The 15,836-nt window shown below is 42.6% G+C and overlaps 1 protein-coding gene across 1 annotated transcript in view; it reads left to right on the top strand.

The window, feature by feature from the left end:
* Positions 1–8,451, top strand: part of SHC3 (SHC adaptor protein 3) — a 57,541-nt gene extending 49,090 nt beyond the window's left edge. The window contains exons 8-12 of the mRNA XM_075526822.1: positions 277–434; positions 1,434–1,517; positions 2,443–2,637; positions 4,873–5,168; positions 8,283–8,451. Coding sequence (XP_075382937.1) covers positions 277–434; positions 1,434–1,517; positions 2,443–2,637; positions 4,873–5,168; positions 8,283–8,411 — 862 coding nt within the window. The 3' untranslated portion in view covers positions 8,412–8,451. The remainder of the gene's footprint in view (positions 1–276; positions 435–1,433; positions 1,518–2,442; positions 2,638–4,872; positions 5,169–8,282) is intronic.
* The last annotated feature ends 7,385 nt before the right edge of the window (positions 8,452–15,836 follow it).

Here is a 15,836-nt window from a genome sequence, read left to right as displayed (position 1 = left end):
TTGTTAATGCCTTTTATAGTGGTTTTTAAAGCTAACTAAAACCATCCTTTACACAGCATAAAGAATTTTACCCATTGCAAAGGAGGTTTAGATCAAGTTTGTCTAAACAGAGAGGGTCTGCTGCATGATCCATCATTGCTTCTGAACTTATAATGGTAGCTGAATTGTCAAAATAATATGCAGTAGTGATCCCCTGACAGGCAGTCTTAACATAGTGCAAGTATCTGTAAGTGCTTTGCAAGTGAGGGGCAAAATAGAGCACTCACTTTCTTACAGGATGCAGAGTTTTGATGAGCCATGGATGGAGGAAGATAACGAGGCAACAGAACATCCCTATTACAACAACATCCCAAATAAAATGCCCCCCCCTGGTGGCTTCATTGATGCCAGGCTCAAAGGAAGACTTCCCACTGCTGCAGATACAGCTCAGGTCAGTGCAACTGCATCTCTGCCCTCCTGCTGATGGATCCAAAATTTCTAAAAACCGTGTGTTTTAAGATGGATACATTGGGACCGTTTACAGCTCACAGCCCTTCATGTGTGGCCAGTTTACTTTTGAATGGGCATTGAAGATCCAGGGGGCAACAAATTAGGCAGGTTCAGAACAAACGAAAGGAGGTGAGATCCTCATGGTGTTAAAAGATTACGCAGGTTCAAGGAAGAGAAATCCACTGAGGGTTACTACATTTGCAGAAACCATGTCCGCTTCAGAGAGTATCATATAGTGCACACTAACTGGGAAAGGTTTGATGCAGAACCGTTATAACAATCTAGTGCCGTCATTACTAACAGCGCATTAAGTTAATAACTCAGGAGCAATCAGTATTCAGCCAGGTCCCTAGGTAGGTTTTCCACCTCATGTTGAACTGAGGTCAGCTTGGCTATTTCTGCCAGCATTGCTGTTGGAAGTTTGACTACAGTACCAATGTAGCCACCTAAGAGGAGTTTTCAGATCCAGCACAACTCTGCTTAAATCCAGAGGGGCCTTGTCTGTAAAGAGCATCCTTCCTTCAGTACCTGAGTGCGTCCCCTGGTACCAACCCAAGTCTTTCAGCTCGTGCTTTGCAGGGTGCTGGGGGTGTCTTCTGGTCCCAGGTGTGTTTCTGCAGAATGCTTTTCCCAGGCACGGTTTGTCAGGGCTCACTACGTGAAGACAAATGTACTGCAGGAGATGATGCATCATTTGGGATTGCGGGGGTTAATAAAAGCAGGAAGCAGGGAAGTTTACATGAAGGTCACCGGTAATATCTTACTCCTACACAAATGCATTTGTGAGATATATATTCTGACACCATGATGAATCGGAAATGAAGAGTGGGAGTACACAGAATACAGCCAAGGAAATTGTCAGAGCCACTCATAATATATATGAGCATTTTAAAGGTAATTGAAAATTTCTTTGCACATGTGTCCGTTCTAGTCTGCAGCAGGAGTGGGAGGAGAGCAAACCTATTACCAGAGTCGTCACTTAGGAGACAAATTCAGTGAAGACTGGCGTCATGGGCCTGTTAAGCAAGGTGAGTTTTGCTAGTTGTAGCTGTACTACTGCAGGAGGTATTGGGTGGGCAAAGCATCTGAAAGTCTGATGCCTCAAAGTCTTAAGGCAATGAATTGCACTTTGTTGATAGATTCCCTTTGTCTGAATTTTAGATTTGATATCAGTGAAAAGCATTTGGTAATTACCTCTGGATAAATTATTAAATGCATACTGTCATAAAATCTTATCTTTTGCAGAGCAGTTCTTAAATAGAGTTGCCGCAAACCTTCAGCTATCTAGCTTGCCATGTCTTAAAATGCCATGGTATTTAAAGACAGGCTGCATGGTCTGTTCTGAAAATCTGACCCACTAGGGTATGCAAGATGGAGTTTCCAAAGGAAGGGCCTAAAGTCAGAAGTTTTTTTAAAATATGGAGCAATGCATGTGTTTGCACATAATCTCTGCTCCACGAATAACAAATAATGCATATTGTTCTTTTTGTTGTTGTCCATGAATTTTAAGCAAATCGCATCAAAACATGTGTGAAATTTCACCCCTTCTACCTTTATGCGACAGCTTTACTGTGTTTCTGGGCACACTTTCTTTTCAAATGCCAAAATATGTTATCTCTTGTTAATCTGCACAAATTTGAGGATTTTATTCCATTTCCTCCTCTCATGACTCCCCAACTGAGTATCAGATTTGAAACTGACAGTCTTTATTTACAAAATTTTCCTTTCCTCCTGAGTAATTTTACTTTCCTCCCCTCCCAAACCCTCATTGAAACACAGTCCTGCACCCATTCATCAACATTTTTTCTACTAGATCCTGCAGTTATTGGCTTTACGTCTCCCATTCCAGGGAATTTTAAACCTGTGGTGATGGGGTGTGATGTTATTTGGTCATTATAACAACACTGTTCTGTCAAATACAAAAAAGAAGAAAAAAAGTCTTGCATTTTCTAGGATCTCTGGATATTTGTAGTATGCCGGAAGGGAAATCACAAGTAACCCCAACAGCAGAGATGCCAACATACGTAAATACCCAGCATATAAATATAGAAGCTCTATTGGCACTTCAGGCAGATGCTGAAAGTACCTTCAGTGGAACAGCAGATGATACCAAAGAGAGCAGCCCGGGAAAGGATCTGTTTGACATGAGTGAGTTCCCTTCCTATTCACTCCCTTTCTAACAAGCCACCCAATATGTTTATGCATTAGTTCTGTCTAAAAATAATTTTAAAATTCTACAAATTTTAGTATTCCTGGTGGAGTAATAGTGAATTTTAGAATTCATAGTGGTTTCATATCTGACTGAGTTAAAACAAGGGTGGCCGAAGATTTGAGGCTAGTTTGTATTATATCTGAGTTAAGCTGTGTTGCAGTCTATGTTATCCTTAGCATTACAGGCAACTACATCAGGAGGAAAATAAAGGAAGAGGCTTGTCATGCAGGAAAGTGAAGGAGTGAATGGCTGGAGAATTAGCTCCAGCCTGTCCTGTGAATATGGTACTAGGAAGTCAATGCATACTACAAAAACCTTGTGCAACAAGGAAGCTGGGAGGGAAATTAAAAGGCTGAGTTATCCCTTGCTCTGGATAGGCCTGCTGTCCTGTCTAGCTATCTGTTCCAACTCTGAAGTCAGCTTTTCCAAAATCAGAATCATAGCCATAGCCGTAAAACAATGGTTTAAGCATCAGTCATAATTTGATGTTGGTGCTACCGATACACATTGTTTTCAGCCTTGAAGAGATACTTAACAGGAAATATGGGGAAAGCAGTGTGATGCACAGAAAATTGTATTTGTTTTTCTACTCTTCCTACCTCCAATCAATTGCTGACACATGATTTATTTAATTCAGTTCGCATAATTAAGAGGCAGTGAGACAAAGCATTTGGTGCCTATATGCTATTTGTAAAATAACATATCTACATTTCTTTTATCTCAGTATACATAAAACTGTCTTCCTGGCATGTTTTTGCTGAGATATGGCTCTATTTCCACAGTTTGGGGAGATTTTAGATTGAAAGAAAGGGGGAGGGAAGGAAGTTGAGGGAGTATCTATCTGTGACTATAGGTCTGAAATGAGAAAATTCTGCTGCCTGAAATCAGGGATGTTAACCCTGATTTCTAACATGCCGTGCCCTTAAAACATGCACGTGCTTACTTCTATTTTATACACGTTGTTTTCCTAAAAATAAGGAAAACATCTTCCAGCCTTCATTAATCTTTATTAACCACTGGATCATTGGGGAAAAGTAGTATAAGAAAACGTGTCAACTAGCCCTAAGTTAGTGGTTTGTCAAGTGAAACATGTTGGGCTTTGTGCAGACTGCAGTGTAGTGAGGACATATATAAGCTGGCTTTAAGAATTAGGTGAAGTAGCAACAAGCTGTGACAGCACAGTATTTACCCTATTTCTCTGAGCTAAATTAACCTCTCCGTGGCTCCGTGCAAACATGGCTATGTACTCCTTGCATCTGAGCAGTCTATTTAGAGCTGGTATATTGCTTCATGGTACTGCTCTACAGATGTCCTGTAGTAAGTACACTGGGCACTGAACAATATCTCTTTTTAATACGCACTAGTTGGCCAGATGAAGGTCTTGCAAGGGAAAATGGCTTCCAATAGGCCAGTACAGCACAAAATGAAGCACACACCGACCTATTTACTATTTCTGTAAGACTGTTGGGATCTATAATGACACATCTTTCCATTCCACTCTACAGAAAGTAACACTGGGTTCAGGATTTAGCTGAGGTTTAAAAGAAGCTCTGCCGAGGCTGACTTCAGCTAGCTAAATCACAGTAAAAGGTGTTAGCCTGTGTCTATGTTGCAAAGTCCTCTTCCTACCTGGAGGCTAGGGCTAGGCTGCGTGGTAAGGGCGACTGATCCCTTCTGGACATACCCTTGGGCTGGAGACTCAGTAATGGATAATTTTTAAATGAATATGTTGCTTGAAGACAGACCAGATATGAGTATAATGACATTGGGTACCCATATTATGCAATTTATTTGAAATGAAACTGTCTGATGTACCTGGCAAGAGAAAAGCAGAGCTCTGCCCGGTAGCAGGGCATATAAATGCAACTGTTGACAATAGCCATTACTGAAATAAAATCACTACCTTTCAAAAGCTCCTGCCAAGGTTTGCTCTGATTTTTATCAGCATCTTTCTGTGTATAACATACATTTTTAGCATGTTACACTCCTTGGTCTTAATATAATCCATAAATCAGTAGGCCTAGCAGTACATCTTCCCTCAGTTTTTTCATAAAGATAAAGGGAAGTGGCTATAACACAAAATAAATCCAGTTAAAAATGACTGGATATCACCATTTTATAACATGATTTACCTCTGAATGATCTTGCCCTTGTTTCTATTTCCATACCAGAACCATTTGAAGATGCCCTCAAGAACCAAACGTCTGAGGCTGCGTTAAGTAAATCCACCTCCACTGGATGCACCAGTCCTCTTTTATCCAGAGCAGCTGACTGGACTGTAGCCGAAGAGCTGAGTATAGAGCCGTGGTATCAAGGAGAGATGAGCAGGAAAGAAGCAGAACAGCTCTTAAAGAAATGTGGAGACTTCCTCGTGAGGAAGAGCACCACGAATCCCGGCTCCTATGTGCTGACAGGCATGCACAACGGACAAGCCAAGCACCTTCTTTTGGTGGACCCAGAAGGAACTGTAAGTGCTGACTCCTCAGTAATACGGGAGGTTTCTGACTCTACACATTTTCTCTACATGTGTTTAACCTTCTTTACAGCCTATTCACAACTGATCGTAAGTACAGCCTCATATCTCTAACATGCCATCACATCTCTAATTCTCTCCCTGATGCCTAGCAGAAGACCCGCTGCATGATTTCTGCACGTTGCAGGGAGCCTTAGGGACCTGATTCTCCAGCAAGGCCAAGCTTTGGCCACTGCAGTACAGCCTTAGTCAAAAGGGCACCTGAGCCACTTCTTTAGCGGTCTTGCTGAGAAGCTGCCGGTGGCTGTGCAAGTTGGGCCAGCCTGCGGGCTGGCAATTTCCACATGACATCTCTGTCAGCCAGGATATGGACCAGGCCCCCCGTGTTTTCCTGCGTGCAAGCCCAGGGGACAACTGGGGTAAACCTGCTCCATCTCTTCGCCGCACAGGGACTCCCTTAGCCGACAAAGGGACCCTCCCAGCAGCAGGATGGAGAGGGCAAGGGAGCTCCAGTTTTCTGCAGCTGTCCTGTCCTGCTTCTGAGGAGGCTTTTTCTCGTCCGAGAGAATGAAAGCATTGCCATGCCTTTTATTCTGGGCTCCGGGTAGCTGACAGTGGGCAACTTCTCTTCCTCTATAAAGGACAACTTTAGATGACGAGCCCCCAAGTAAATGAGAAACCCCTGCCAAGGGCTTGGCCTGTTGCAGCAGGCCCGCCGAACTACGCCGGTCCTGCAGCCTGCAACGCCGCGCCCAGGAATGCCCATGGTACTTGCTGTAATTGCGGTGGCCACATGAGGGCAGTCAAAGAATGGTTTTGCACTTTTTAGGTGCCAACTGCCTGGTCCGGGGCTTGAGCGGGACACCAGCCTGGGGAACTGGCCCTGCGCCTCTTGGGGGTGGCCTCCTTCGCTAAACTTTTCCCAGCAGTTTTGTGACTCCTGCAGCAGGGCCCCCTAATTCTCCCTTCCGCATAAACCCACAAGCAGCTGTCACAGGCTACTGCGAGGGAAACGCTGCTGTGCGACGTGGCGAGTGCAGGGATGCTTTGTCCCCCTGGGAGCTCTGCTGCTCTGCTGATTGGCATGGAGGGCTCAGGTCCTGTGGTGGCTCCCAGGCCGTCTTCCTCCTGCAGGCAAAGGACAGAGGCCCCCCATCTCTTCTGCACTGCCTCTAAGAGCAGCACTAATTTGCTGACCTCCTTGTGTAGGCACCTGCTTGTTCTCCGCTCCTGTCCCCTCCCTCAGCCTACTTGTGATGGCCCAAATGGCTCTGAAGCTCCTCGCTCAGGAGGCACCGCTTGATAACAACAGCTTTTCTGCGGCTGTATTTACGTTAGCTGTGCTGTCTGTATGATTTGTGGGATCCTGACGCAGCTCCTGAGCAGCCCTATTTGCAACTTGCCAGAGCGGAGAATCGTCAATAAAACGCCAGTGTGTGGCCAGCCGCAGCAGCGTGCCAGCGGCTTGCATTTCTTCCGCGTGGCCTCGGCATGATTAGTTGTAAAAACCGATTCACACAAAGGCTGCCTGAAAATTCATTTCGCACACAAATTACCCAGTGACATGTTACAGCTCTTAAGGGTGTGTTTTCAGATCAGATTTAACTGTCCAGTTGCTTCTGCTCTCATCCAGCTGACAAAAAATAAAAAAATAAAATAAAAAATCTCTAGTTCAGGTAAGGGATGCTTAAAATGGAGCACTGCAGGATTTTTGCTGGATGTAGAATTAGGGCTTGAACTCTGGTGATGGCAGAGCATATTGCTTGTGGTGAGAAAACTCTCAGCTGAGTTGAATGGACTGCAGATGTGTTAATCTGAATGTAGATAAGGAAAGTTGCTGCTGTTTAAAGATATCTTTTCATTTTGAAAATATAGCTTTGAATAATTACAGAAAGTGACGTTTCAAAGCAGTATGTTTCAGAAATGGGGAGAGCTGATTTTTTTTTCCTTCAGTGGCACAGCTACATGCGGACCGAGCAGATATCAACATTTTCCTCAAAGCTGTTTGTTTCTTTCTTTATCCTGTGACATCCTGTGCTAAGTTTCTAGCAGCTTTGCCAGGACTTAGTGATGAAGACTGAAATAATTCAAGCGAGGTGTCCACCACAGCATAAGCTGGCTTTAGAAAGTTTTAAAAAAAGCTGTTCTCTCTTTCTGAGAAAAGTTCACAGAAAATAGATGACCTGCCTCACGTCAGACCTGTGTTCACAGGCTTTTGCTTGAGGCAGTGTAGAGCTATCCCAATACAAGCTTTACTGCAGCATGACATTCGCATGAGAGGACCTCTGCTCTGCCTATGGAAGCCATATGCCTAACTCACTTTAAACACAGGAAGGAAATGCTTTGTGAAGATGTGGTTAAATAATTAAAGGTCGTTTTGTAATATAGATTAGTTTTTGGCCTGTCCTGATTTTCGACTGTTTTACCTTGTAATATCAGTTTCCTCTTATCATGGGTGTAATCATTTACTTAGCAGGATGCCGGTGCAGAGGGCTGGTAAATGGGCTAGAAAAATGACGTTCCCTGCCCTGAAGTGTTTCAGTTTCAAAGGCACAGGTGTGTACCGTGCAGCACGGGGCAAACCCAAGCCAAGCACACATGGTGGCTGTATCGCTTTCGGGGAAGGGAATCTTCCAGCACCTGAAGGAGAAGGTCTTTGTTAAGGGAAGCACAAAGATGCTGAGGCACACGGAGAAGAGTTGGGTTCTGGCATCTCTGGAGGGACAGCTCTTTCTAATGAAAAAGGTGAAAGCATTTAAAAGAAGCAGGTGGTCTCCTGAAGAAAAAAATTTGGTCTAAAAATCTGACTTACAGTGAAACAAAATGTTGTACAGAAAGTTTTCAAGCAGACCTATTCAGAAATAGTAATAGTAGTAGACTGGCCCATAGGTAGCATGCAAAATACCTGTTTGGAGAGAATAGAGGGAGTAAGAGGCAAAACAGAAGCAAAACTCCAGAAATGCCAAATTTCCACTGATTTTGATGGGAGAGGGATCAGTCTCTAAAACATGATTAATTGTGTCATTTCATTCTTAGAGAATTTTAGTGCGAAGTTAAGAAAAAAGTATTTTGCTCTTTAATCTATCTTCTTGCATCCTTTTTTTGAAGGTTCGTACAAAAGATCGTGTCTTTGACAGCATAAGTCATCTCATCAATCATCACCTCGAGAACAATTTGCCAATAGTTTCTTCTGGGAGTGAACTCTGCCTGCAGCAGCCTGCTGAGAGGAAACACTGACTCCAGATAACTATTTTAGTTTTCATAATTTGAAAGCTATAACTGGTGGAAATTGCAGATCTGAAAAAACATGTACATTAAAAAAAAAATGCATATTCACATATATTTCACCAGTATGTTTTCTTTAGGTTTAAGAAGCCCCATTTCACACGGTACACTTGAAAATTCTCAATGCTTTATGTAGACATGAAGTTACAGCAGAAGGCTTTCTTAAAAAGTAATTTCAATAAAATTGTTCAGATTCTCCAATGTGAATATTGATAGTGTATATATACACATTATATATATAAATACAGTATATATTTATATTTTTCAAGTCAGCCTGTTGACGGTATAGAACCATCTTCTGTGCCATGTGTTTTTACCAGAAGAAAAATGCCAATTGTGATTGTTCAGATAAAAATTGAATTCAGCAGTCTCAACTTCTTGAGAAAATGAATATTGGGAATCTTATTTCTGATTTTACCTAAGAAGCACAACTATGGGGATTACAGGTGGATTACGCTGGTTAACCATGGAAGGAGTCTGAATTCAGCAACTAGTATTCCAACTCGGAAATTTAGCATAAAATGATTTTTAAAAGCGTTATTTAGTGTCACTGATATCAAAAGCATTTTATCTTTCTGATGTCAAGTTTGAATTCTTATATGATGCTACTCAAAACATTTGTATCTTGCTTTAACAATGATTTGGTGTGATCTCTCTGTGTATGAGGTGTGTGCATTTGGTTTTTCTAACAATAACATAACAATATTCTGTAACTTTAATTTATTAATTTGAGTGCTAAGGTTATTTATAAGTAGTTCTCTGCTTATGGTGAAGATCTAGGTGTCCTTGATTACCAGTCTGCAATGAGATGTTACCTACCCATTAGGCAAGTTCTAATAACTTGTATTTAATATGTTTAATGCAAGATGTACATGGGTGGTCAAAGACATATCTGAAAAATATTTTCTTCTTATAAACAGTGAAAACTATCATGACTCAGTGGTCAGTTTTGCAAATGGTATCATTTGCATTTACCTACCAAAGCATAACTTGACTTTGGCCTTCAGCAAGTGATAGGTATTCCAAATATACTGCTTTTCTCTCAATATCAAGTTGAAAAACACACACACTAAAGATGCATTTCTGGCAGAAATGTCCTTGGCTTTTGGTACTGGGAAATGTTTTAAGGAAGCTTTGTACTATTCAAATGCAAGCACTATATGAATTTATTTTCCTATTTTATGAAGCTTATTAAGAGCCAAATTCAATAGACACAGCTCCTGTAAAGGCAAAGTTTGTGCCAGAGTCAGGATTTAGCCTTCAGCGTTCCAAGGTCTTCTCTAGCAGCAGTATCTCAAATCAGATCTTCAGACTTGATTCATAAAGGCCAAGACTCAGCAGGACAAGTCTAGGTTAAGCAAGCACCTGCCTACTCTGAAGTAGTTAATACTTAAATCTCCTTATAATTAGATTAGGTTTTAAGAATTTGCTAAGTTTAAAAATTTGTCAAATTACAACCAAACTGACTGAAGAATTCACTTAGAATCCATTCAGGTGGGATATTAAAATTCTGAAATACTTTTCTTGTACCCGCTGCTTTGAAATATGGTGAAGTTGCAACTTCATATGGGAAGTTTGGTTTTCGTTGATCTCAAGAATGAAAATGATCGAGGCACCTAAGACTAATCATGGGATCCGTGCAATAAAAATACCTTTGATTCTGTAATCAAGACATTCAGAATCCAAACTAAGACATTAGTGAACCAAATTCTTCTGATTAATTTTATCACAGATAGCTATTAGTTGATATTTCTAGGTCTGGTTGGGAGCTAAGAGCAAAGAAAAGAAATTAAATGCTGCATTGCAACCCAAATTAGTATGGCACTGAGGTTCGTGGAATTCTTAAAATTTGGGTTGTCCTTTTACCAGTCTGGAAATTACAAGGGAAGGTGAGGAGATCTTATACCCCAAAGCAGTATCCATCAAAATGACTTTATTTAAAGAGTATCCGTGTCTCACCATATTCCAGTTTGAAGTATCTCAGTTGCCACCTTTTTCGCCATATATAACACTTGTCATTCCACGCTCCCACTTCCCTACAGCCATGTCCTGGAAAGTTTTTAGTGTAATATCACTAACTATAAAAGAAGGCCTCTTTTGTACTTCAGAGTTGTATATCACTTCAGTAAAAGCCAGGTGCCTAACTCCCTTAGGTGCCTTCAAAAATCCACCTGCTGCCTATGTCTGTTTTAGATTCCTAAATATCCTGTCAGTGTATGCCTGGAAAAATGTGACAAGATACGGGTGTATGAATGAAGGCACTAAACATACACTGAAATAAGCATCTAAAATGTTTTACCATTGTCCTAGCTGTAGCTTTAATAACTTAGCAGCTGCTTAGCTGCATGTTTTGGAAATTAAAGCAGGTGGCAAGGAGACACAAAATGAAACAGCTTGACAGAAATATTAAATTCCCCAGACTACATTTCACAAACTCTGCCTCCAGGAAAATGTGGCTATTTTAAACTGCTCTGTCAGCAAAGCCAATTTGCGCAGCTCGGCATGCCCACCGATGATGCAAAGGTTACACATAGCTTGATCAGATGCAGCTTGGTCCTAGGTAGCGGTAGTGCCTTTGGGCTGCGACAGTGCCCTGCTGCCTCAGCGGGCCAGGAGATCCTGTCGGGCCAGGTGTGATGGTCCAGAGGCTTTTCTAAGTCACTGGGAACCAAATGATCTCAAAGCTGTCCAGAAGGAAGGGCATGTGGACCAATCAATGCTCCTTTTGTGGATCCTGCCATTGCTTTCTGTCACTGTCACTGTGGTGGATTTGGCTTTCCCCTAGATGAAAATGGTATAAAAACTGTATAGCCATTTGGATAGCAGTTCCAAACCTGGTGTCATTAGAGTCAAAGACCATTTTACACTGAGCTCAACAAGAGCGAATTGAACCTGCTAGAGAGGCAGGGCTCGTTTCTGTGAGGAGTCAACACTGCCAGCAATTAAAGAGATGTAGAAGTTATGAGGTGGGCTCAAATGCTGTGCGGTTGGCAGAAAACCAGACAGCTGACAGCACAATAATTTGAGCCTTTTATGTTTGCCTTTGGTTTTGAGTCCCCTCACCTTTTGGTTTTATTCTGTTTTATGCGGTCCCAAGAGCTAGGCACTTGCTGGTGATAATTCAGTACCATGACTTCAAGAACTGGGATTTTACTGAAAGAACAAATTTACTAGACTCAATAGAAATCACTGAAATTAGACAATATTATGGTATCCTTTGATATTTTCCCAGGGGATAGCTGAGAAGACAGAACTGAAACTGTAAATATCCTGCAAGACCGTTTACATTGATTTTGAGTCCTATCTGATTATCAGTTTTTATTCCAGTTGTGGTGCAACTGTGTGAACTACGGCCAATAAATACGCATTTGATTCCTTTAAACAAAGAACTTTCAAAAGTGAACCAAATGCTTCTGATTCATTTTATTGCAGATCTAGAGTAATTATTAGGATGATAAAATTTTCCACTGAGGCTGGCAGTGGTAGATGGGACATTGAGGTACAGCCATGTCCCCAAACTTTCAGTTATTTCAGATGCTTCAGAAGCAATGAAACCTCAAAGGCAGAAAATGTGATTTGAAAACTGAATTACCTTCCCACTTCAATGGGAGTTTGCTCAGTGTGAGGACTCCCAAGTTCCTTTCCCTAATGCAAGAATTGGCGATGCCTGGGTGGAGACCATAGGAGGAGATGCAATTTCCATGGCTTACTGCCTGCCTGCCTGCCTGCCCAGGGCTTTGCACACAGTGTGGGGACAGAAGGTTATACAGTAGCTTCCCTCCACTTCACGTCCTACAGGGTTCACAATGGGAGATAATGCCTGTTCTGCCAGAAACCTCTCTGCCACGCATGTTCAATACGAGCTTGGACAAGGGACATAGTCCTGGGACCAGGATTTGAGTGCAAAATGTGCACTGTCACCGGAAGAAAACATTTACTAACGGTCTGGTAAATGTCACCTGCCAGCACTAAATTTTCTATATCCTGGGTTCATTCTTTTTCTCCTCTGTGGAATAATATACTCACATTTCTTATCATCATGGTCCCCAGGCATCATGCTGTGCAGTAAGATGAGGAGAATTTATAAAATTTATACCACAGTGCGATTGCTGCTGGCACATCAAGTGCCAGATGCCAGCTACAATGTATTTGTAATAAAACTGATGCATATTTAGATATTTGTAAGAACCAAATGCTCCATTTGAAAACTAGCAGAGTTTTGCAGCCTCCGGGAAATTTACAGCTCTAAAGGGGAAATTTGGAACTTGCGAATGTTCTGACAACAGGTTACAAATCCTGCTTTCAAGCCTTTGTTCTTAGCATGCAATGTCTATCTGAAGTAAGTGGCAGAACCAAGAATTTATATTAAGTAAACCATATTTGCATAAACAAAGTCTAAGCTGAAGTAACAGACACACTTCCCTTTTTATCTTCCAGATATTTTCAAAATACATCTGCATAAAATCTAAATTCAGATTTACCCTAGTGTACTGTTAAAAATATGTTGATTTGCATGGTCTTTTTGCCCAAACCTAGGGCACTCCACAAATCTATGCTTGCTCAAAGCTGTCAAGATATTGGCAAATTCCAACGAAAAGCTCTGTGTTCAGCTGTACTTAGTCTACTCACTTGCACACAGTGCCGGTGACCTTGCTCACATCTGCATTGGATGCAGCTGGAATGAGGGCAGGCCTGTGGAAAAGATAACATGGACATACAATTTGCCTGCAGTTAACCAGAGGCTTGGATAGGGAGTTAAAAGCTGTCCTGGGAGAGAAAACCCCAGGGGTAAGAAATGTGAAGCCTGGAAACACAAGCCAATAGGCATGTAAGACACTAATGAGAATAGAGAGCTGTTGCCAAATTATAAACATGCTAATTGGTTGATAGGGTTAAAGCAGAACCTCTGGGGAGGGGAACTGCAAAATACAAAATACGTAGGCAATGCCCACGTCTTGTCTCTTTTTGAGACGTGTTCATAAGCCCTGATCGGTTCCTCTGCATCCTCCAACATAAGCATCTTGTATGCTTCCACTGAGAAAAAGCAGGGCTTTTTTTTTTCTCTTAGTAAGGGGGATAAGATTTCAGAGCTACACATTTCTAGCAAAAGCACCATATAGGGGAAAAGCTAAATAAACAGTGTTTAAACCTTGTTTGACAACAGAACAGGCCGTGGAAACCAAAGGAAGGAAGAAAGAAGCTAAAGCTGGGTGACTCATTCTGCTACCCCACTTTGTGGGAGAAGGCACAGATGACTCAGAAAAGGAAGATAGCCTCACATTTTGAGATTAAGATGCAGATTTACATTTTATGTAGCTATCATGAAGGTCAAATAACATACAGGTCAAATGACAGCTTTTTCCAGCAGTCCTCCTTTTTCTTCCATGAGGCAAAACCCACCAAACACACCCAGGCAAATATTAATTCGAAATAAGTGAAATTTTTTATTAAATGAAAAATGTAAAGATTATGATTGGTATATATTTGTGTCCTTTGTGGCTGGATTGGTGTGATAACTGCTTCTCAGTAAAGTCCTGCAGAGTCAAATCTCAAAAGAAGCCAGTTTTTTTCTTTTGAGGTAAATGTCTTTCTTTGCATTGTGTGGGCAGCAACAACAAAACAAAAAAGTGACTATTTTGCTGTAAAAGGGAGTTTGACTATACATTTGTTATTCACTAATATTTATTACTTTTAGAAACATTTTTAACTGAGAATTGCAGGAAAAATAATGTTATGTGGAAATATTGTGATCATTTATATTCCCAATGACTTTTGTGAATCTCAAGTTTTTGCCTGTCCGCTGATTGTGGTATTCTGGTTATAGAGGCAAATTTTGTCTCTGAGGAAGTCCTTAAGCAACAGAATTTGGAATATGTGTCATGCAACTGTTTTCTGATTATTCAGTTTGTATATGATTAACCAAAGTAATAAAATAATGAGCACTACTATCAAATCAAAATGCATGTAAAGTGGGCTTGAGTCTGTTCTCCTATGCCCAGGTTCCCTAATAGCCTGATTTGTTTTTTGGGTTTTTCTTATTTACCTGAAAGGATGCCCGTTTTGTAGCAGAATAAATGGAATTCTGCAGGGTTTACCTGGATATTGAATATTAATAAGTCAATGAACTACTCATCTCAGTAGAAACAGGGATGAAAAATGTCAGGGGACCAAATGCCACATGAGGAGTTTGACCTCAGTGACATTGACTTTACACCAGAGGAGCTCCACTTACTTTTACAGAGGCAACATTGATTTCCACGAGTTCATTTTTGACAAATACCATTTTCACGATGCAAGTAATCGCTCGTACAGGCCCTCTTTCTGGGCCAGATGATGCCCCCTCCTGAAAAGGTAGCTTTCCTGCTTGGCACACTGAATAGGCGAGGATAGCCAAGGGTAAGCCAACTCCGTGGTCTCTCTGTGGAGAGTGACTGCAAGGACAAGGTCCATGCAAGAGCAGCTATTTAGTGTACCGTGGAGAGCAGAAAGGCTCCACACCAGAAGGAAGCTTAGCTGGGCTGATATTCCCCAAATCCTCTTCCTCCACCACCTGAGTGTCTCCTTGCAAAGGCCCTTCCCTCTTACTCACCTGGAGAAAAGCTGAGCCCGCAGAAGCCCTGGGAAGTTACGTTGCTCTTGGGGAGAAGAAATGCAGCTCTGAAGGCAACATGGGCATCTGCACGCCTCTGCACGCCTCTGCACGATGCCTCCAGACCACTTCAGGTGTCAGGAGGTCTCAGGGCTGCGGCAAGCCTCACGGCTCAACGGTGGCCAAGCAGAAACCCCTGATCACTGCTGCCGTGCCTGCCCCCCATGAGAAGGGAGAGTCCCCAGACCTGGGGCGGCCGTGGGGTCCACAGCTCCCAGCAAAGTCAAGGGGCCGAGCTGTGCCCTTGGTTGTGTTGGTGGCTCAAATGGCAGCACCCGGGGCGGACGCCAGCACAGCTCTGCTCAGCAGGGGCGGACCGGCTGCTCTCAGGACCCCAGCTTCTTGGCAGCTGGCACTTTATGCACAGGTGTGTTTTCCATTTCCTTACTAAAGCAGCTGGAAATGACAAACCTCGTAGGCAGCGCGACACCCTAATTACAGCCGCTCTTTGTAAAGCGTGCCCTTCCACGGCCGCAGCCGCGCGCGGTGCTGCCGGAGCAGACAGCCCTCTGAGCAGGGGAGCCGAGGGACCCGCCTGCTCCCAGCACAGCGGGGCGAAGGAAGCCTTCCTCCGACGCCACGTCCCTGCCGCCTCCGGCCGCAGAGCGTTGCCACAGGTACTGCCTTCAGGCGCGACACCCAGAGTTCACATGCACGTTTTTCCACTGAAGGCCAAAACCTCTTTTACAATTCTTTGAAAAATGACTGCTACACAGCAACTTCGGTTC

The sequence above is a fragment of the Mycteria americana genome, chromosome Z, assembly GCF_035582795.1.
Source record: "Mycteria americana isolate JAX WOST 10 ecotype Jacksonville Zoo and Gardens chromosome Z, USCA_MyAme_1.0, whole genome shotgun sequence".
Lineage (NCBI taxonomy): Eukaryota > Metazoa > Chordata > Aves > Ciconiiformes > Ciconiidae > Mycteria > Mycteria americana.
The sequence above is the reverse complement of the archived record's forward strand: the minus strand, read 5'-3'. Positions and strand labels throughout refer to the sequence as shown.